We start from the raw sequence: 19,457 nt of genomic DNA, 5'->3' as shown, positions 1-19,457 counted from the left end.
TGTGACGAAACAAAAAAACACACACATTGTTCATCAGCATGTGCTCTCCTTGCTCTTGTGTAAGCCTTTAAACAGACATAATATGTAAAGTACACAGTAATACGCTAGACAGCTTCACAGAATTACTGCATGATGATATATTCATGACCCCCTCCCCTCTGTTCTTATTTATAAATCTATACTGCCATCCAATGCATGTGCAGAGCATGTTTTTTTAATCAGAATATATACTTCAAGAGTGACAGACAGTAAGTAAGTGAGAATTATGGGAAGTTAGTAAAAAAGATTTAATTTTTGCATTCGTTTGTTATCCTGCTGATCTATTTTCCCCTTTTTTAATATTAGTTTAGTGTTAAGTCAGCAGACATTTCTTTTCATGGACTGTTTAAAACAGAGTGAAAGGGAAGCACACACACAGACACACACAGCAAGAGAAAGAGAGTGAGAGGCTTAGAGCTGCTGTGGAGTTAGCCGGGAAGCTCTTTGAAATATTTAAATGCTGCAAGCGTTTTTAATGTGAGATTGATGGAATAGGGTCAGTGTCAGCGTCGAAGCTACTATAGCCATCTCAGAGAGGACTTCACACCCAGCAAACACTGTATGATGACGCCTAACATTTTCACCAAGAACGTGCTGACATCCTGGGTTACTGGCGTAATACGACATGTCTCATAACATATGTTTGGTTTTTTTGGCTGGATGTATGCATTACAGGGCAAGGGATATTCTTAGGAGGGACGAACTGAGCTTTTTGGAATATGCAAGTCAGTAAGAAAAGGAATACAAGTCATAGAAGTTCTGAACATAGCACAATCACTGTTTTATTTATACTAGTAGAATTTCAAAATGCTTCATGCCACTTCACTGTGAACAGAAATGGATTTGAGATGACAGCTATGCAAGTCCAAATGGACTTTTTATCTGTCATAAATTTGAGATGCTTTGTTTCTTCTTGTACACAATTTTCTTTAATTACACACTATTTTATCTTAACTGCAAAACAAGCAAATGCCATTCAGAGGGATACCTGATTTATTCTGATTACACTGCAGTGATCAGTTAATTAAACAAACACATGCAAATTCAACACCTTAAGAATTATTTTCTTGTTTCTTTGTAATGTACCACCCCACCCCACCCCCAAGGGAAAGGTTGTTCACTGCACAAAAAAATACTAAATCTATATGTGCTACAGTATACGCTGCATGAGTGTTTGCTCAGGATTTGTGGAGGCTTCATGAAAACCCCCAGATTTATGCTTGTCTCTTAGAGAGGGGAGATGATGCCAGAAAAAGATTCATTAATAATGCAGCGAGAGGCTGGAGCCTCACCACTTTAACATGATGGAAATAAAAACTACAGCTGTTGGAGCAGAACAGTCCTCTCAAAACCTGGAATCCATGCTTTATCAGAACAGTGCATGCTCAAAGAGATTTGTAGAGATGTATTATGTTTATTGCACAAACAGGGGAGATGATTGTGGCTGGATTTGAGGAACACGTAAAAGATCAAACGCAGTGAGAAAGTAAGAAGAGCTCATCACTGCAGCTTCAGATTATCCTCTCCATCAGTACAGCTCAGGACTGCCCTCTGCTGGCTCTATAGTCACACTACAGTTTTGCTACAGCCTCGTTGACTTTATATAACCTGGAAAAACATCTCTGAGATTACAGTCTCACTTAAAGCAGTTGTGTTGCTTTTTGATAATTAAAGTGTTTTTGTTGCTCCATTTTCTTTTCTATATGTGAAGCTTGGAGACTAGGCTGTAATTTGTGTCCAATCCTTTCCTCAAAAGTGTGATATTTTGCAAACTGAAAGCTCCTGTGAAGAACTTTTGCTTTGTGTTGACTCTGGCACCCCCTGTAGACACGGTATTTCCTCTTATCTTTCTTATGAGTTTGTCCTTATGTGTAGATCAGTACGTTAGCATGCAAAGTAACATTGAGTTATAGGTTCAGCAATTTAACTGAACTGAACTCTCATAGCAGAACTGATTTTTGACTGTAGGTATATTTTATATATCATGAATATTTTCTACTTTACTGTAATGTGTTAGGCCTAACACATTGTCCTCACAAGTATAACGTATCTGAGGCCTAACACATTACAGTAAAGTAGAAAATATCAAAAATTCCATCTTCTGCTATGCTTTTGATTGACCATGCAAACAGGTTAGTGAGCAGCTAACTTGGGATGCACCGATACCGATCCTGGTATCGGGTATCGGCCCGATCCAGCCCCTCAAAGCTGGATCGGGGATCGATGGGAAAGGGTCGATCCAGGCAACCAGCTCTAAGTCTTTTTTTACAAGGTTGTTTGCACTATTTTCTCACAGAATTGTCACTTTTTTTACAGTATGTGGTTAAAAACACTTGTGTAATACAGTTTTGTCCTGGAATGTTATCTCTGATGCACTTTCTTTGTTTTTTGCTGCATTACCAGTGTACAGAGTATAAAAGTTTACAATTGAATCCTAATTTCTGTGAGTTCTGAAGCATTGTTTTTACCAAAATAAATATCAGCTTCAGTAATCTATATGTACTCATTTGTCGCCTTTTACCCAAGACAATTACCAGTCTTATCTTACAGTAGGGCATGCAGGTTATTCTTTTAACACTGGTATCGGATCAGTATCGGTATCAGTCGATACCCAAATCCCAGGTATCGGAATCGGAATCGGTATCAGGACCAGAAAAGGTGGATCAGTGCATCCCTACAGCTAACCAGTTGTTTGTCAAAAAGTGAAAATGTGGACAGCCTTGTACATACTCTGCTTTTCTGTTGGTACTGCAGTACACACTGTGCTGCTTGCTTATGTTGATATTGGACGACAGATAACAATGGACCGAACTTCCACTGTGCTTGGCATTTATAATGATCAACTTTTTAATCAATGTTGGTCTTGTGAAATGTGAAGCATGCGCATGATGCCCTCTTTCAGTCGACCATGCTAACAAGAATCTACTGTTTGAATGTCCAACAGGAAAAGCAGACAAATTTAATCCCCAACACAGTCAGGCTGAAGACCGCAGCTCTCTGATGCCCCCTCTTGCGGAGCATTACTGTGTGGTTTGTGCATCTCTGTCAGGACAGAAAAGCATGCTAAAAACCATTCAAAATAAAATTGGAATGAACTACTGGTTAGCATTAGGATAAGGGTTAAGATACCAGAAGTTAAAAGTCAAAAACCTGACCTGCAAACCTGATTATAAAACGTTCAGAAAAGCCAACTAAACAGTTTGCTTACAGGAAAACAAGCTTGTCCTCCATGAAAACAATCTAATGCAGCAAATGCAGCTAAGGCTGCACGCGTTTTACAGTTTTGTAAATCTCATAATCCCAGATTTTATTCATGGAAAATAGCTATGTATCTTAAACTAATGAAGCTATACTATCTTATGCTACATCTGCTCAAGCTAACTAAGCTACATAGCTACATTACCAATTTAGAAAACTAAGCTACATTTGCAAAAGCTCGCATTTCTAAAGCTAACATAGCTACATTGGCTTATATTGCATTAACTTCGTAGCTAGTAGGGGTGCGACGAGACTCTTATCTGATGAGACGAGATTTGGGCTCACGAGAACAAGAAGAGACAAGATTTTACCCTTTTTATTACATCCATAACAGAATCTATGACTAGAAAAAAATCTTTAATTCAAGTGAAAGACAAAAAGTGCAAAAGTACAGGTCTATTTTGAGAAGTTAAACTATTAATCCACTTGCACTGAATATAACTGCAAACATGCAGACTGCTGTAGTTTATACCAGGTCTAGTCATGACTCAAACATGCATTAAGCAGCACTACATATCAAATATTCATGCATGTTAATAGTGTGTCACGGCTTGATAATAAAACAAAATAACACAGACATGGTGAGATGAACAGGGAAAGTCAAGGCAGGAAAAAAGGAGAGGGGTTAAACCAGGAAGTAACAAACATCATAGATCTGGAGGCGGTCTCTGTGCAAGAATCAATGCATATTTATGCACTAATTAAACTCTATACCCTCACTGTGACTGCGCACACACATTCAGCAGCAGCAGATTTAATTTACAGATGATTCAGTTTACTAAGTCTGCTGATCATGTGCAGGAATGTATATCTGCAGAGGGTGAAGAGGAGTCAGCACTGTTTCAGGTGAGGGAGGATTAGCTGTGTTCTGTTTCTGTACCACCTGCCACACAAATGATTTTAAAGTATCAGGAGCAATAGCAGAGCCTTTTCACTTAGATCTGACCACTTCATGGAAGCCTGTTTTGAGCTATTTATGAAGAATCTTAATCTTGCAGGACATTTTTCACCTCCAGGAGAAATCTCTCGTGAGACTCATGAGATCTCGTCAAACCCCTAGTAGCTAGTATTACTTCCTTAAATTAAAGCGAGCCATTGTTTGCGTAACTGCTTCTAAAAAGAAATGGATCTATACATAAATCAATCCTGGGATTTTCTGGGGCCCAGCCAAACTGAGGGCCCATGGAGGTCAGCAAAATCATGGTCCATTGAAGTGTTAATCTGTGATAACTCTCATTTTTTCACCTGAATAATAACCAATCTCATCAAAGCAATGCAAAATGAATTCTGTTTATTTATGCTGTAGTATAATCTTCCATTTTCAAAATATTGACCTATTTTGTTGATAGAGAATAACATTTTTTGGCATTGTTAACATTGTGGATGGGCACATTAAACTAAACCATGTGAAATCTAATGTGAGACTTCATAGCTTAGTCATGATGTGCACAAATGCCAGGATACCAGGGAATAAAGCAGAAGGAATTGAAATACCTTTAAGGGGAAAAAATGGCAGAAATTAGTTAAAAAGGGCAACAATAGGCTAAAAGTGGCATCAGTTGGCTTACAGGGGCAAAAATGTACTGTAAAAATGGTGAAAAGCAGTACAAAATGGGTTCAAAGCAGCTTAAAGTGGCAAAAAATAGTTTAAAGTAGCAAAAAAGGGCATAAATGGGTTATAAATGGCAAAAATATGAAAAATGTTGTTTTGAATTATTGATGATAATGATGTGAGTCTCATGCTCATGAGTTAACGGTCACTGGCATCATTTGACGATTTAATAAACTAAAAGGGACAAACAGCTGAGAACTAACTGAAGGTTCGGTTCTTGGTACCACAGGATCTAACTTCATATGGTTCCTTCTTCTGCTTATAAAAGAAAGTAAAATGAAGCACTTTTGATCTTTAAACAAATTACACTCTTTGAATGTTCATGCTGTTCTCGTCTAGACTACTGCTTCCTCGTCTATTTTTACCCCAGTTTAATGTCCCTGTCAGCCTACAGCGTGTACAAAGTGGGTTTTAAAATACTCTCCGTGACTTGTGTCTTTACTTTGCAGCTCTGCATATCTCTGACTTTCAGGACTAGAGATTACTTCATGCTGTGTAAAAGCTTGCATCTTGCTACCTTTCTTGTGCTCTCACCTTGTGAACCACAAAGCGGCCACTGATCCTTTGGCACAGAGTTGTTTTGGCTGGTTTCTGTCAAGGCTGAAAACGTGATCGGTCTGTTTGCCATTGACGTCAAAAGCTCGCCTGGGAGAAGTCAATCCAAGTCACTTATTTTTTTTATTTATTTATTTGTCATTTTTAAATAACTTTCCCAGACACACTTCTTATGACTTTCTAAAGTCATTGTTATCATCCTTTTCATCCTAATTTTGGCTGCTGGCCTTTTTGTTGCATCACTTTAAAGTATGCAGCAGCCCGGTTACTGCTGAGAAACCTACAGCAGCTTGATGGGCGAATAATCCTTTAAAGATTTTTGACTTCAGACATGTTTTCACTCTTATAAGTTTCTGATTGAAAGGAGAGAATAACATACTGAAATAGCAGCCATCTTTAAAAGCTGTCAAATTGTACATCATAATTAGACCAGTCAAAAACTACTTTATATACTGACTGGCATTTATGTGATGGGACTTTTATGTCCTTTTACTGTAACATTTTCTGCATTATATTATAATTCTGCTTGTGTCCTAGTTTATTTAACCACGTGTGGTTACCATGAATATAACTGTCACATCTTAAAGGCTAACAGATTTCGCTAATGCTGATGTTTGAAAGGAATGAATCCATTATTAAACTGAGATGACAGAAGTTTGCCTGGCATATGTGTTTAGTTCTGGATTTCATCTATAAGAAAAAAAGTTTAATACTTAACACAGAGTCAAGATGCATATACCTTTAAAGTACAACAGACTGAGAAAAGCAAAAAATGTTTTCTTTTACAAGTTATATCTCATCCTTTATCTAAAAGCACCTTTGTTCTGCATGTCATCGTTTGATCCGTCAATACAAGTCATCATTGCTGAAACCTAGAGATGTAATTAACATCTGCTACCAGAAGAGGTCAGCAGACTTCTATGTTAATCAACACTCTATGTTAAAACCTTCAGGGGATTGTTTGATGGTAAAATACTAAGCATCACCAGGTGTTTTTCATCATGAATGAATAAGACAAATTCTCTTGTGATTGACAGGCAAAGTTTGAAAAGCTTAAAACATCTCACTTTGATTAAATATCAGACTAACGTAGGGCTGAGCCTCCATGAGTCTGAAGCATGTTGTTTCTTCATACTAATGGAGCTGATGTATTTATAAGGAATAGTTATAATTGTGTCTTTAATCCTCTACAGTTCTGAGTTTCACACTGTTAGTGTAAAATGTAATCATTCAGCTACATTATTTGATACATCAAATTAAATCACTCAACTAAAAATGTACTGGTAATAAAGCAGGCATGAGCAGTGTGACAAGTATGTGTGCAAAATGAAACCAAAGTAGATGTGTCAGAAACGGCAGTTTCTTTAATGTTTAGGCAGGCACCAGGCAGCTCCCTGAGATCACAAGCCTGCACGAGGAAGCCATCAGGCGGACAGGAGGATTGACACACCCTTGGTAGTGCTCTAGATGTCCTTGCATGATTCCAGGCACATGGGAAATAATCTGTAGAAGAAATAAAACCATCCACACCTTTAGGGTGGAGTAAGGAGTAGATGTGGCGAGTAAGCACGACCAAGAGTGCCATCCGGGCAGTTAGTAGGGTTGGTTTGAGGCCCTGGTCATGCTGTGGATGTCCCGAGGATGTCAGTGGTCTCGGGGGGGCTAAAAGGCCCAGACAAAAGCGATGGCATCGAGCTTGATTCTGCTTCCCGCCCCATGGTGAATCCTTTGAACCCCACACGCTCCCTCTCTCTCTCTCTCTCTGTTTCTTACTCTCTCTGATTTAATAATTTATTTTATGATTTATTTATTTATTCCTTTATTGACACAAATGTGTATATAGTTTATGGGAAGGTATATAAGCATGCATTACCCATTTATTTTAGTATAAACAGTTAGAATCAGTAAATGTGTACTTAACAACAGAACATCTTTGACTCCGCCCAGGAACTTGTCAACCCTCCCCTCTGCAGAAAGAGTCTCTCTCTTTGTCCCCTCTACATCAGAAGCATTTCAACCTTCTACAAAGCTTTCAGAACCAGAGTTGGACTTGACGTCTGTGATTATTTTTAAATGTGTATGGTTATATTTGCTCCGGTAAGTCTGCCTTCTCTCTCCTATCAACTTCCTTGATTCTGTTACAGTGATATCTGCCAGTGTATTTTATAATGTTTACTGTATTGTATGAATTAAAATGTGGTGTAAGGTTTTTGGATTCATTTAAGGAACAGCTAAATGCTGAAATGTCTGTCAGGATTAGAATCAGTTCAGTTCAATTAAACTCTGTGGTTGATATAAAGTTAATTTGTCATTCTTTATGGATATTTTTCACAAAACTGTTAAAATAAGATGAAACATCAGAAACATGTGACACCTTCAGACTAAATCTCACTCAACTGCTGTGACCTCCCTGCAGTGCACAGTCAGCAGCGCTGTTAGCTGTCTTCCGACCTTTAAATTATTCAGGTTTTGTTTTCAAACCAATTATGAATCTTATTAATCCTTCTGGTAATTATTGATGTTAATGAATAATGTAGTTAGATTTAAAAGCTTGGCACACATTTAAACAAAATACAGACTGATTAACTTTTATTTGCTGTTCTTCTTTTTTCTATAGATTTTTGCCATCTGTGCTTTTGCAACATGTGGAGGATACTATGGTCACCTCCAGGTTAAAGTGGACTGTGCAGACAGGAGGAGGAAGAGTAACCTCAGCATCAACATTGAGTTTGGCTATCCTTTTAGGTAAAGAAGTTATTTTGTTTACATGCATTCAAATCAGGACTTTTATGTCAAATATGCAAACAATACAAAGAAGCATATGCACTACCCTTTGGTATAGTGTATCTGTTTCTGCTTTTAGTGTATCTATCTCTTCCTTGATTTTTACCCTTTTTTATTATATAACATTTAATTTGATCCTTAAATCTTCAAGCATTATTATTATTATTATTATTATTATTATTATTATTATTATACATTGACTGGTGAAATGACTTACAGTATGATCCTTCTTTTTAAATTTTTTTACATCCTATTCCATCATATCTTAATGATATGAAGTACAGGAAACAATGGAAATGATAAAAAGAAAAATATTTACAGCATTAGAACATGGGTTGTCTCTCTAGTTGTGTAATACGGGAAAAATCTTTTCATACAGGTGTCTATAAAATAAACATATGCTTAAACAAATAAGGGGCCAAACAATGACAAAAGGTTATTAGTGAAGACACAGGGCTCAGCTCTACATTATTTTGTCCATCTCTGTTGCTTATATTTCATTTTGAGTTGAGGACTCCATCCAAAGCCACTCGTGAATGATTCTGGGATCATTTACAGTATTAACCACTTTCAACAGCTTTTTTCCTTCATTATGTGAAAGTCATCCAGCTTCAGTTCAAAAGAGCAAGTAGTTTGGTGAGTTTCTTATGCAGCTTGGAAACATTTGTTTACATGTTACAGACAGAGCTTTGGCAACAGAATGCACAGCTGATAGCAGGAAAAACTGTTCATTTTTGAGGTAAATACTCAACTTAAACAATGTTTTACGTAGGATTAGTCATTATCAATTAATGTAGACATTTTAGAGCAAAAATTCTTTATACTGTACCTTTAAAATTTATTCATTCATACCCACACTAGATTCCAACAGCGACTGCGATTTCAGCTCAACCGAACATCATAAAAGCCAGAGGGATGAACAGCTGTACTCAACCATTTCTTTACATTTAGCAATGAAAGGTTGGTCTTTCTTGGCTCAACCAATTTAAGGGACTGGAAGCTGTGCAGCTGAGTGGGGAGTGGGTCCAATTTAAATTCCACTGAATCAAAAAAAAAAAAAAGTCACATTGCATTATCAGATGGAAAAGTACCGGGGTGGTTTCTTGTGGTTACGTCTCTTTATCACGACATCTTTCTCTGCAGCCTTTAACTTCAACTTAAGCATGACTGAGATACGAGATGGAGAGGAGAACATACAGTATATGTAACAACTGTTTGGATAGACACATTTGTGCCACAGTATTTTATTTAGTTGATTCCTTTGAAGATCTTTAAAATACATACTAATCACTAACAAATACACAAAAAACAGCACAAAGAACATCAACACAACAGTAAATAATTAAATAAAGAGCACACAGATCTGAAATCTGCACATATATTTGGACTGATCAATACAATAAGACCCAAACTTTTATAGAGTTCAGGAAAATTAAACAAGAAAAACAGTATATTTCAACACTGACAGGTATATATTTCTAAGGAACTTCATAGACTCCTGATTCTACTAACACTTGAAAGTTGCTGGAAAGATGAGAAGACTCAGCCTTGTTGCTATTTTGAGTAAAGATAGTGCTTATTTATATACAGCTATAAAAGATTATCAGCCAGAATGGGAAAAAGATGCAGTTCAGCTTCCACATGTCATGAAACCAAAACAAGAAAATAATAAAGATTTTATATTTATAAGTATTATTCTGTCTTTTTTAGGATTTTAGTTTAGTTTTTGACTTTTGAAGACTAAGCAGTATTTTGTATATTTAAAAAAAATCCCTGGTTTAACTTGACAACTTCCACATGTCATGATAGAGGCAAAGATCCAGAGTGGTTGACTGCCCCTGCACTGCTTCAGAGTTCATGTCATTTGAGGCCAAGCATCAGCTGGTGTCTCTGTTTGGGGTTTTTCGGTGCTATCGACAGTTGTCATGACAACATCACATCAACCTCAGTGGCCTCAGGCTGAAACTAACCTGAAACACCAGATTGGCTGTTTTATATCTTTATTTCAAAGGAATCAGGGCAACCACCCATCGTCTGTGTTTGGGAAGGGCAGAACCTATGAAAAAACAATCTTGCAGGGTGATTGACAAATATTCATCATGGGCCAATCAGAACGGCAGAATACATGATGTAGTGGGCTGCAGTGCACACCAATGGGGAGTAATTATATAGGCTAATGTTATCCCTACAGGTAGCCGCTATCACTGTTCACTATCAGTGGATCAGTGGATTATTGAATCTAACGCATGCTGAAGCCTGTGCTTTACCTTAATAAAGAATTACTGTCTTGTTCTGATTAGATTAGCCCATGTTGCTACATCTGAGCTAATCACTGGCAGCCGTGTTTACCGGCTTGCAGTAAGACAAAACTACACCCGTAGTTACCGCAAACTCATACCGAGTCAGTTAGGAGAAGAGTAAAAATATTGTTTCTGCTAAGAAAAAATTCTCGTTCGGTTCTATGCTCCTCTTTCAGTAAAGCAGTGTGGTCAAATTTCAGGGAAAAACTGCCGCTATGACTACTTGCAAGCTAATTGCTCATTGCTATTGTTTACCTGCTTGCAGTACAACTTACCAACCGGAGCTATTGCCTCATTCCTCTCAAATGAATGGTAGGGTTTAGTATTTCTCAGACTTGGCACAAAGTTTCAGACTGAAGCTTTAAAAAAAATTGATCTGCTGACTTACATAGAATATGGTCAGTCTCTTGGCTTTGCAAGATTAGACTGAGACAACATTTTAAAAACCTTCACAAACTTATTTTATAAGCTTATTTTATATCTAACAAACTGAAAAATGAAGCACCAAAAGTTTGTGCATATGTGTTCTACATTTAATTACAACATATGGGGGAAAATCTGAATTCACATGCATTTTGGGAACAGAAATGTTAAAATATGTGTGTTTTGCACACTAAATCATGACAAACAGAGCATGTCTAAAGACTTCTTAGTGGTTCTCTCACTTTATTCCAACCATAGAAAACAAATATTTTCCTTCAAAGTTAAAGGAAAAAATGTCCTTCACCATAGTTTGCTGCTGAGCGTTGGTTAATTACCTGTTGAGCTAAGCATGAAAAATAGACTATTAAATTCCTATTTTTTTCTTCCAAATATTTTTGTGATTTCAAAAGTGTATCAAGCTATTTAGATATCTGCTGGTTAAGCTCAGCTGGCAAAGAAGGCTGCCTATGGACAGAGGCTACAGCCGTCATCCCACTGTTTGCTTTATTTTCTCAGTCTTAAGCCCTGAATGTTTACTCAAAAGCTCAGAATTTTTTAGGCTTGTGAAAAATACATTTTCTGCTTAGTGTTATAATCAACGAATCCAAAAAGAAATCATTTATAGTATAAAAAACAGACATTGAAATTTCATTGTTGTAGGCAAACTGAATAGAATCAAACTTTTTATTTTACTTGTAAAAGCTTATACTGTAATATAAAAAATAGTCTAAACATAGTAAACATTTTCTGTATTTTTGAAAATACATCTAAATCCAGAAACCCACATTTATGCCCTTTTTACACTAAATATACATTGCTTAACAAATTTATTAGACCACCACCCAAAATAAGGTTTATGCCACAGCTGCCCTAAATTAACAACATTGGTGATTACCAAAATCATTTTTTATGTTTCTGCAATGGTTAATACTCCAATATGTAGAAGCTCTTTAACCCAAATGATATTGTTAATGCTAAAATATAATTATTATTGTTATCCATGGATTTTCCAATTTACTGATTTACAAAAAAACTGAAAATATAGTAAAGCACATTAATATTTCTTGATCAATATGTCAAATTATAGTTATTTACTTGCACTCCTGAAGAGAAAAATGAGTTTTAGTGGTTGAATGTTATGCTTGATTCATATTTGACTTCTCAGAGAAGCCCAGTGAGTCGGCTCAAATTTGGGTATAAAAAGGTGAATTCAGTTTGAAATTCCTCATTCCTGTTCAAAATGGTAAAATGTGGAGAGCTCACTGAAAATGAAAGGGTCGCATTAAAGCACTTCATCAAAATATTTATGTTTTCTCATTTTTATGACAGGTGGTCTAATACATTTGTTAAGCACTGTATATCTCTTCCATATCCATATCATATAAATAAAAAGCAAAGAAATATCAGACATTTCCTGCTTTTTTTTTTTTGGTAGAAAAAATTAAAATTATTGGTCTTCAATACAGTGTATTATGTTTGTTGAATGATTTTTATATTTTTAGAACAATTGCATTTAAAATAAATGATTTCTGCTGTAAAGAATGTTTTTCTAACGATGTAATTGCATTATGTTTTTTCCCACATTATAAAGTTTTGTTGGTGTTTGGAATCTTAATTTGTATTAAAGACTGCTTAAAAATATTGCATACGTGATGAACAAAAACCTACTGGCATTAGCAGTAGCTCCAAAATATTATCAGTTCATCCTTTAGTCAGCATGGACATTTGAAGGAAATCCCTGAAAGCATTCATAAGATATCAAGATCTCAAACATTGACTAGTCATGATAGTGACCATGACCTTTGACCTCTGAATTTAACAAATGTAATCAGGTCATCCCTGAATCAGAAAAAGATGTGTGTGTGGTGCTTGAAATAAATCGCTCAAAGCATAGAATTTGTCACCATAGTCTTAGGGCCCTCATAGGAAATAAAACATTCATTATTAATGAAATGTCTGAATTGAGTCTGCGGGTCTCTATTTTAAGCCCAAAAGTTTCACGTCAGTTATCTAACAGTATTTTTTATTCCTTGTAAACCTCCTCCTAGATTAAAAGATGTGCATTTCAAGGCTCCCTTGTGCGAGGGAAGGAGAGAAGAAATTATTTTCCTTGATGGCGACTTCTCCTCGGCTGCTCAGTTTTTTCTGACTGTAGGTGTTCTCGCCTTCCTTTACTCTCTTCTGGCAACCATTGTCTATGTCTTCTATCAGAACAAATACCTGAAGAACAACAGAGGTCCACTTGTGGTGAGTGAGTTTTTATCTTGAACATGTTTGTCATGATACAGTGAATTAGATAATCATGTAAGTTTATCACTGAGCACATTTAGGGTTCATTTCTCTTTCTTGTGCGTCTATCCTGCAGGATTTTGTTGTTACGATCGTCTTCTCCTTCATGTGGCTGGTAAGTAGCTGTTGCTGGGCTAAAACTCTTTCTGATATCAAGACAGCCACAAACCCTACACAGGTGCTACTACTCATCTCAGCCTGCAGAGCTCAAGAGAACAAATGTACAGCCACCCAGGAGCCATCCTGGTCACGTCTGAATACATCTGCAGTAAGTACTGAGCAGAAAAACGTAGCTCTTAGGTGGGGAACTGAACAAAAACACACCATTCATTTATGTCCCTTTTTCTCTATCAAGGTTTTTGGCTTTGTAAATGCCATCCTCTGGGTTGGAAACATCTGGTTCGTCTTCAAAGAAACGGGCTGGTACAAGACCGGGCAGAGATACCCGACCAGGAGTGCCTCTGGGAAACGTTCCAGTGAAATGCGGCAGCGGCTCTACAGTGAGAGCAGCTTCGACCTGCCAGAGGAGAGTTCTGGTCCACAACTCACCAGACAAAACAGTTTTAATCTGTCAAAGGGGGATTTTGGTCAGCATGTCTACAGACAAAGTAGTTTCAACCAGTCACAAGTAAGCTTGACCTTACCGCAGGCGTATCTTGGCAAGCCTGTGATATATGACAGGGAGATTAAAGTGGCCTCTAAAGGGCCGATGATCTTTGTCAATGAGATGTAATACTGTATATTAATGTACAGTGTTAACTAGATGGGCACATGCTATAGACACAAACACAATGAATAATGAAATGTATCATTATTTAGTTATAGGTACCATGATTAACTTTGGGTGTTGTCTTATTTGTTGTTTGTATGATGTATTGACCCCAGTTGCAGTTAGATAAGGTGCATCCATTTTTATGTTGCCCAAACTTCACCTCAAAAGTGATTACCCTGTGTTTTGATTAACATACAGCTGAATGTATCTGCATAGTCTCAAGCTGGCAATACACTTACACTTCGTTTTATCACCTGGGCCAGGGTGGGAAATGAGCACCCTCCACCAGCCAAATACAGGTACTTTTTGAGCGGTGTCAGATAAATTCACTCAACTTCTAAGCCACTGGAGCAGGTTAAACAAAAGTAGCGTAAACTTTGAGGGATTTTTAGAGTAAACAGCATAAATTAAACCCCTTTATTCTACTTGTTCCTTCTAACTTTATAAGCAAAACCGAGCAGACATAAACACTCACTATCCAAAAAATCTTACCTCATGAGAGCAGTTCTCCACTGCAACTTGTCTGCTAAAAGTGTTTCGATCTACATCTAACAAAAAACAAAGCATGAATTTTGGTCTGACACTGCAAAAATCACGCACAAAATGTTAGATTCTAGCAAGTCTAAAACTTATAATGCAGAAAAAAGCCCATGAATTTGCATTGCCCCTGCATATTTGCATGGCCAAGTACAGGACAAAAACTCTTATAAAATAGCCTATAGGTAGCCTATTTTTATACTATACCTCATTAAATAATGTTGCTTGATAAAAAAGAGTGGCTGGTAAAAAATGTTTGTGGCTGGTAGAGGTTTGACTCCACCAGCCACAGTGGCAGGTAGATAAAAAAGTTAAATTCCAACCATGCTGCAAGCTATAATAGACAATTTTTTAATGACACAAAATGTATTATTTATGGTAATGTTGCAGGAGTGGAATTTATCTTTAATGTCTCCCTGCCACTGTAGCTGATGTATTCAAAAATCTACCAGCCAAGAGCACTTTTTACCAGCCACTCTATTTTAACAAGCATCATTATTAAATGAGGTATAATTTTATAATCAAGGCATATAATCTTCAAGCTGTGGGTTATTTAATGAGAAAAAGTTGGTGCATAAATGATCCAGACTGCTGCTCATTTTAAAGGGGGTTTGATTGATGCAGTTTACTGTAACAAAATCACTCTGTTAGATTAGGCTACATTTATTTACCTGCCCCAGTATCCAGTAAGTTTAGCAAATCCACCTTACATTGCTAAAAAAAAATACCCACACTTGGCAAGTGGCAGGCATTTATTTCATGTTGTGTTGTAAATTTGCAAGCAAGCCAGCTTACATTTAAACAAAGTTATATAGCCCAACAAGTGCTTTAGTGAGCTATCAAGCTAAGGATATCCAGCTTGCTGTAACTTGAGTTTGTGCATAAATCTGGATTAGTTTGCTTCATGATTCAAGCTGATAAATTAACTCTTAATCATAAAAAAGCCAGTTAGCAAGCCAGATTAACCACTGAGTCAGAATGCATTAGCTAACTTATCCATTCAAGAAGGTCATGTTGGCTAGTTGGCACTTTTTATTGATTCTTATATGATACAAAATTCAACATAAAAAAGAAGATCCATCAATGATATGAGTTCCCTATCAATAATGAGCTTTGTTTTTTTGGGGGGGGGGGTTGGCAAATCAAAGCTTCTGAGATTACTATTGATGGATGTGAATTGTACCTTGATATCTTTCTGGTACATGGGCTTTAGTGTTATCATTTACACTTTTATTATCATTATTTAAATGAATTAATATTCCTACAAGGCTTTAGGTTTTATCATTTTAACTGAACAATGAATAATGCAACCTCTGCATTACATGATATGACTCCTCCAAAAACAACAGGAACAAACAAATCTCCTTACATTGCATACCCTAGACAATGACAATAACAGCCTATGATTTTCATTATTTGACAAAGGATCTATTTCATTCATGATGTACATTAAATTGATAATTGTAAATACTTTAAAGCTGGCGTAAGTTCAAAAAGCTCTGGGTTTGGTGGTATTTACCTTTGTACCTATGAGAATTTCTTGTTCATTGTGTCCATGTTTAGGATTTGTTTCTTTATGTCAGTCATTACATGAGAAACTTAATGAATGTTTCATTTTGGTGTCATGACCTAAATTTTCATTGCTTTTAGTTTGAGCTTTTTTAGATATTTTATTCCTCTACTTAGTTCGTTACAGTTTTCTTTTCTGCCTTTGCCATGCTTTTCTGAAGCTTTGTTATGAAGCTACACATTTTGTAGCTGATTGAAGTCCTTTCCTTCAATATTTATAGTTTGTTTGTATCTTTGTCTTCTCAGATGGATATCAAAGTATTTCTCAATATCATAAATAATTTTTCATTTGAAATGTACAATGAATGATGTTTAATTTAAAAAAGGTTAGTAAGTGAAGTTGATTTTTGCTGTGTGTGAATATGGCATTACAAAAGAAAAAACACTGTGAAAGTGTCATGCAGAAGCATTATGTTGTAAAAAAAAATAGATAAATATGGAAAATGTTTGATGTACTGCTCATGTTGTGTAATCCACCTTTATCTTCTTCATCTACTGCTATACTCCACATCACACACGTTTGTCATTTACAGTAAATTTACAGAAAGGAGGTAAAGTCTGATTTGAACTTCACTCAGCTGTGATCATGTTATTTTTGTCCAGGTGTTATTAAACTGAGTCTTTTTACTTGAAGTGTGTCCAAAATGCTGCAGACATTTTCCGGTTCTTGGTGTCTTCAAAGTAACCTCATCCTCTGTGCATGTTACCAGTCTCTTTATTTACGCTGAAAAAAGAGACTTAGAGAAAGACAGACTGAATCATTTCTGTATGCCACTGCAGGGAGTTAAAATTGAATACTGAGTGCGATAGAAACACCAGCACAGACTGTTCCAGTCTGTGTTTTAGGATTATCACAGCTGTAAAGGCTAACGGGGATAATCCCTGCGGGTGTCTGTTTCATCCTGTTAACCTAATACCAAGTAATGCGTAAAACCTCTTATCGCCTCAGCCATCATGAGTTTTTAACAATCAGTTGAGTTGGCTAATGTGAGTCAGTAAGGGTTCAGGCAGTTGTATTTTATTTGTGAATTTAAATATATATATATATAGAAGCTCAGCTGTGAATTTCATTATTTCAGACTAATCAATACTTTTATAAATGTGAAACAAGTCACACAAAGAGTATTTTTGATTTGTTAAAAACTGCCTTAAAGGGGACTACTGATGCCATTGATTCATTTTAATGTTCATGTTTTTAATACACAGGAAAAATACTTGATATCGTTGAATGGATGTAAATGATGTCAGTCTGTCCCAAATACATTTCCCTCTTTGTTTCCCAGTATGTCTCATTCATAAAAACATGACAAGTCTTATGGTCTGGGATCTCAGAAGCAAAATAAATCTGGCCTTTATTTTTCTTAGATCTGCTTTTTCTGAGATAACTGAGATTGCTGAGGGATATTTTTTTTGTCCTTTTTTGCAAAATTCTGGAATAAACATGTAAGGACTATTAAAATTCAGGCTGTAAAAGTTGAGCTTTTTTACAATATTAACAACTACATTTTATTTTCTTTTAGTTTTATATGCAGTGAGGCCTGTCAGCTGGCTGACAATCTGGGCTGTGCTGATTTTACAGTTAGCTTGTGCAATATTCGTGAAAAGATGACCTTTCGAACATCCTCCCAAATGGTTGTCTATTTAAAAAAACATGATTTTTGCTCTGCTGTTGCATGCCCTGCTTTGCAACAGTACTGCACTCCTACTCCAGCCCCACTGACACCCTAACATCCATAGGCTCTGATTTGGTGGATTAAAATTCATTCATTCAACCTTTATTTAATCTCAAGTTTACAATTAAAACAAATAGAAAGAAAGAAGGAGAACAACAAAAAAAATCAAATATGAAATAGACAGATTTCGCATTCATGAGTACAGTAGTTTATTGTCATGTTTTGAATTTTGACATTGAATAGACATTTCAAACCAGTTTTTTGACTGATAAGACAAGTAGAAAAGTTAAAAAAAAAAAAAAGATAATGTATCAAAAGTCCAAATATAGTTATGAAGAGAGACAAGACAGCATGACACCCTTAATGAAGCATCAGTAAACTATTTTCATCATTTATAAAACATTATTAATTGGACAAGCACTCACAGGGCGCAAACCTCCGCCGTTAAGAATCCGTAATTAAGAATCCTTTAAAAAAACCTCCTGGATCTGTCCCCATGTACCCACCATCACATCATTCACCAATTACACCCTCCTCCGTGGGGTGGAAACTTGGCGAGGCAAGGCATTGGCTTCTCTAAAGGTGGAATGTTGTGGTGGAAGCATTGCCTGCTGGTGCCAACAGATGCACTGACAGTCTCACCCATGGTCTCACTGGATGACTGGAAGTCATGGCAGAGGGTGAATATTCCTCTATTCCTCCCAGCATTGTGAGTATTCTCACTACAATTTGCTGTCTTTCTCTCTGTTACACTCCTACTCGTCTCCTCGACCAGGCATGCATCTTTCAAACTCTATAAACTCCAAAACTTTGAATAGAAACACACCCAAAATGCTGCTGGTAATGAAGTTACTCATGTCTGCCATCTCCTGGTGTAAAGCCCTATCTCCCAATAATACAGAATCCTTTTAAAAAAAAATCCTGAATCCAGACGGTGATCCGGATCACTCCCAAAATCGAATCAGTTCTTCCTTATGCCATTTCTGACATTTCCTGAAAATTTCATCAAAATTCATTTACAACTTTTTGAGTTATGTTGCTAACAAACTAACAAACCCACCCGATCACAACCTCCTTGGTGGAGGTCATGAGTCCTAGGTCATTTACAAGCACAGTTATAATTATTTATTGATGCATTAGGAAAGCATGAGCTCTAGCATTCATTAGGAGACTACAGAGCTAAAGCAGAACAGCCACAGCAGCTTCAATGGAAACAGTTTTGCAGAACATCTTTCGCCAAGACTGCTTTTCCTTTAAAAGGAGTCAAATTGAGGAACTCTCCACTCGATCAGCTGAAACTTGTTAGAAACTTAAATTTTTTATTAATTTATTTATTTATTTACCTTTTTAAATTCTGTGGTTCTATCTTTTTATTCTCATAAAAGCCTGTCTAGGGACAGGGGTTGCAAATTAGCATTTTTTACATTAAAAAAAATTCATTTATATGTCATTTATTAAAAAATGGTTATGCATACTTATTCACGCATTAGTAAAGCATTGGTAGCTATAACCCTAACCATACCCTTTCACTAATGCTTTGCTTACATAAATAAATTAGTGAATAATGGTAGTTGGTAGAGAAATGATGAGTTTGGTTTTTACAAATGCAAAGGGGTGCACCATTATTAGAGAAGTGTTCCTGAAAT

General features: G+C 36.4%; 1 protein-coding gene across 1 annotated transcript; it reads left to right on the top strand.

Annotated features, from left to right (window-relative positions):
• Positions 1 to 7,537: 7,537 nt before the first annotated feature.
• LOC121507433 (synaptoporin) lies at positions 7,538 to 13,993 on the top strand. Its single transcript, XM_041783757.1, has 5 exons — positions 7,538 to 7,561; positions 8,082 to 8,209; positions 13,020 to 13,218; positions 13,337 to 13,528; positions 13,616 to 13,993. The coding sequence occupies exons 1-5, from the start codon at positions 7,538 to 7,540 to the stop codon at positions 13,991 to 13,993; spliced, it is 921 nt and encodes a 306-aa protein (XP_041639691.1).
• Positions 13,994 to 19,457: the final 5,464 nt, after the last annotated feature.

The sequence above is a fragment of the Cheilinus undulatus genome, linkage group 3 (genome assembly GCF_018320785.1).
Source record: "Cheilinus undulatus linkage group 3, ASM1832078v1, whole genome shotgun sequence".
Classification (NCBI taxonomy): Eukaryota; Metazoa; Chordata; class Actinopteri; order Labriformes; family Labridae; genus Cheilinus; species Cheilinus undulatus.
The sequence above is the reverse complement of the archived record's forward strand: the minus strand, read 5'-3'. Positions and strand labels throughout refer to the sequence as shown.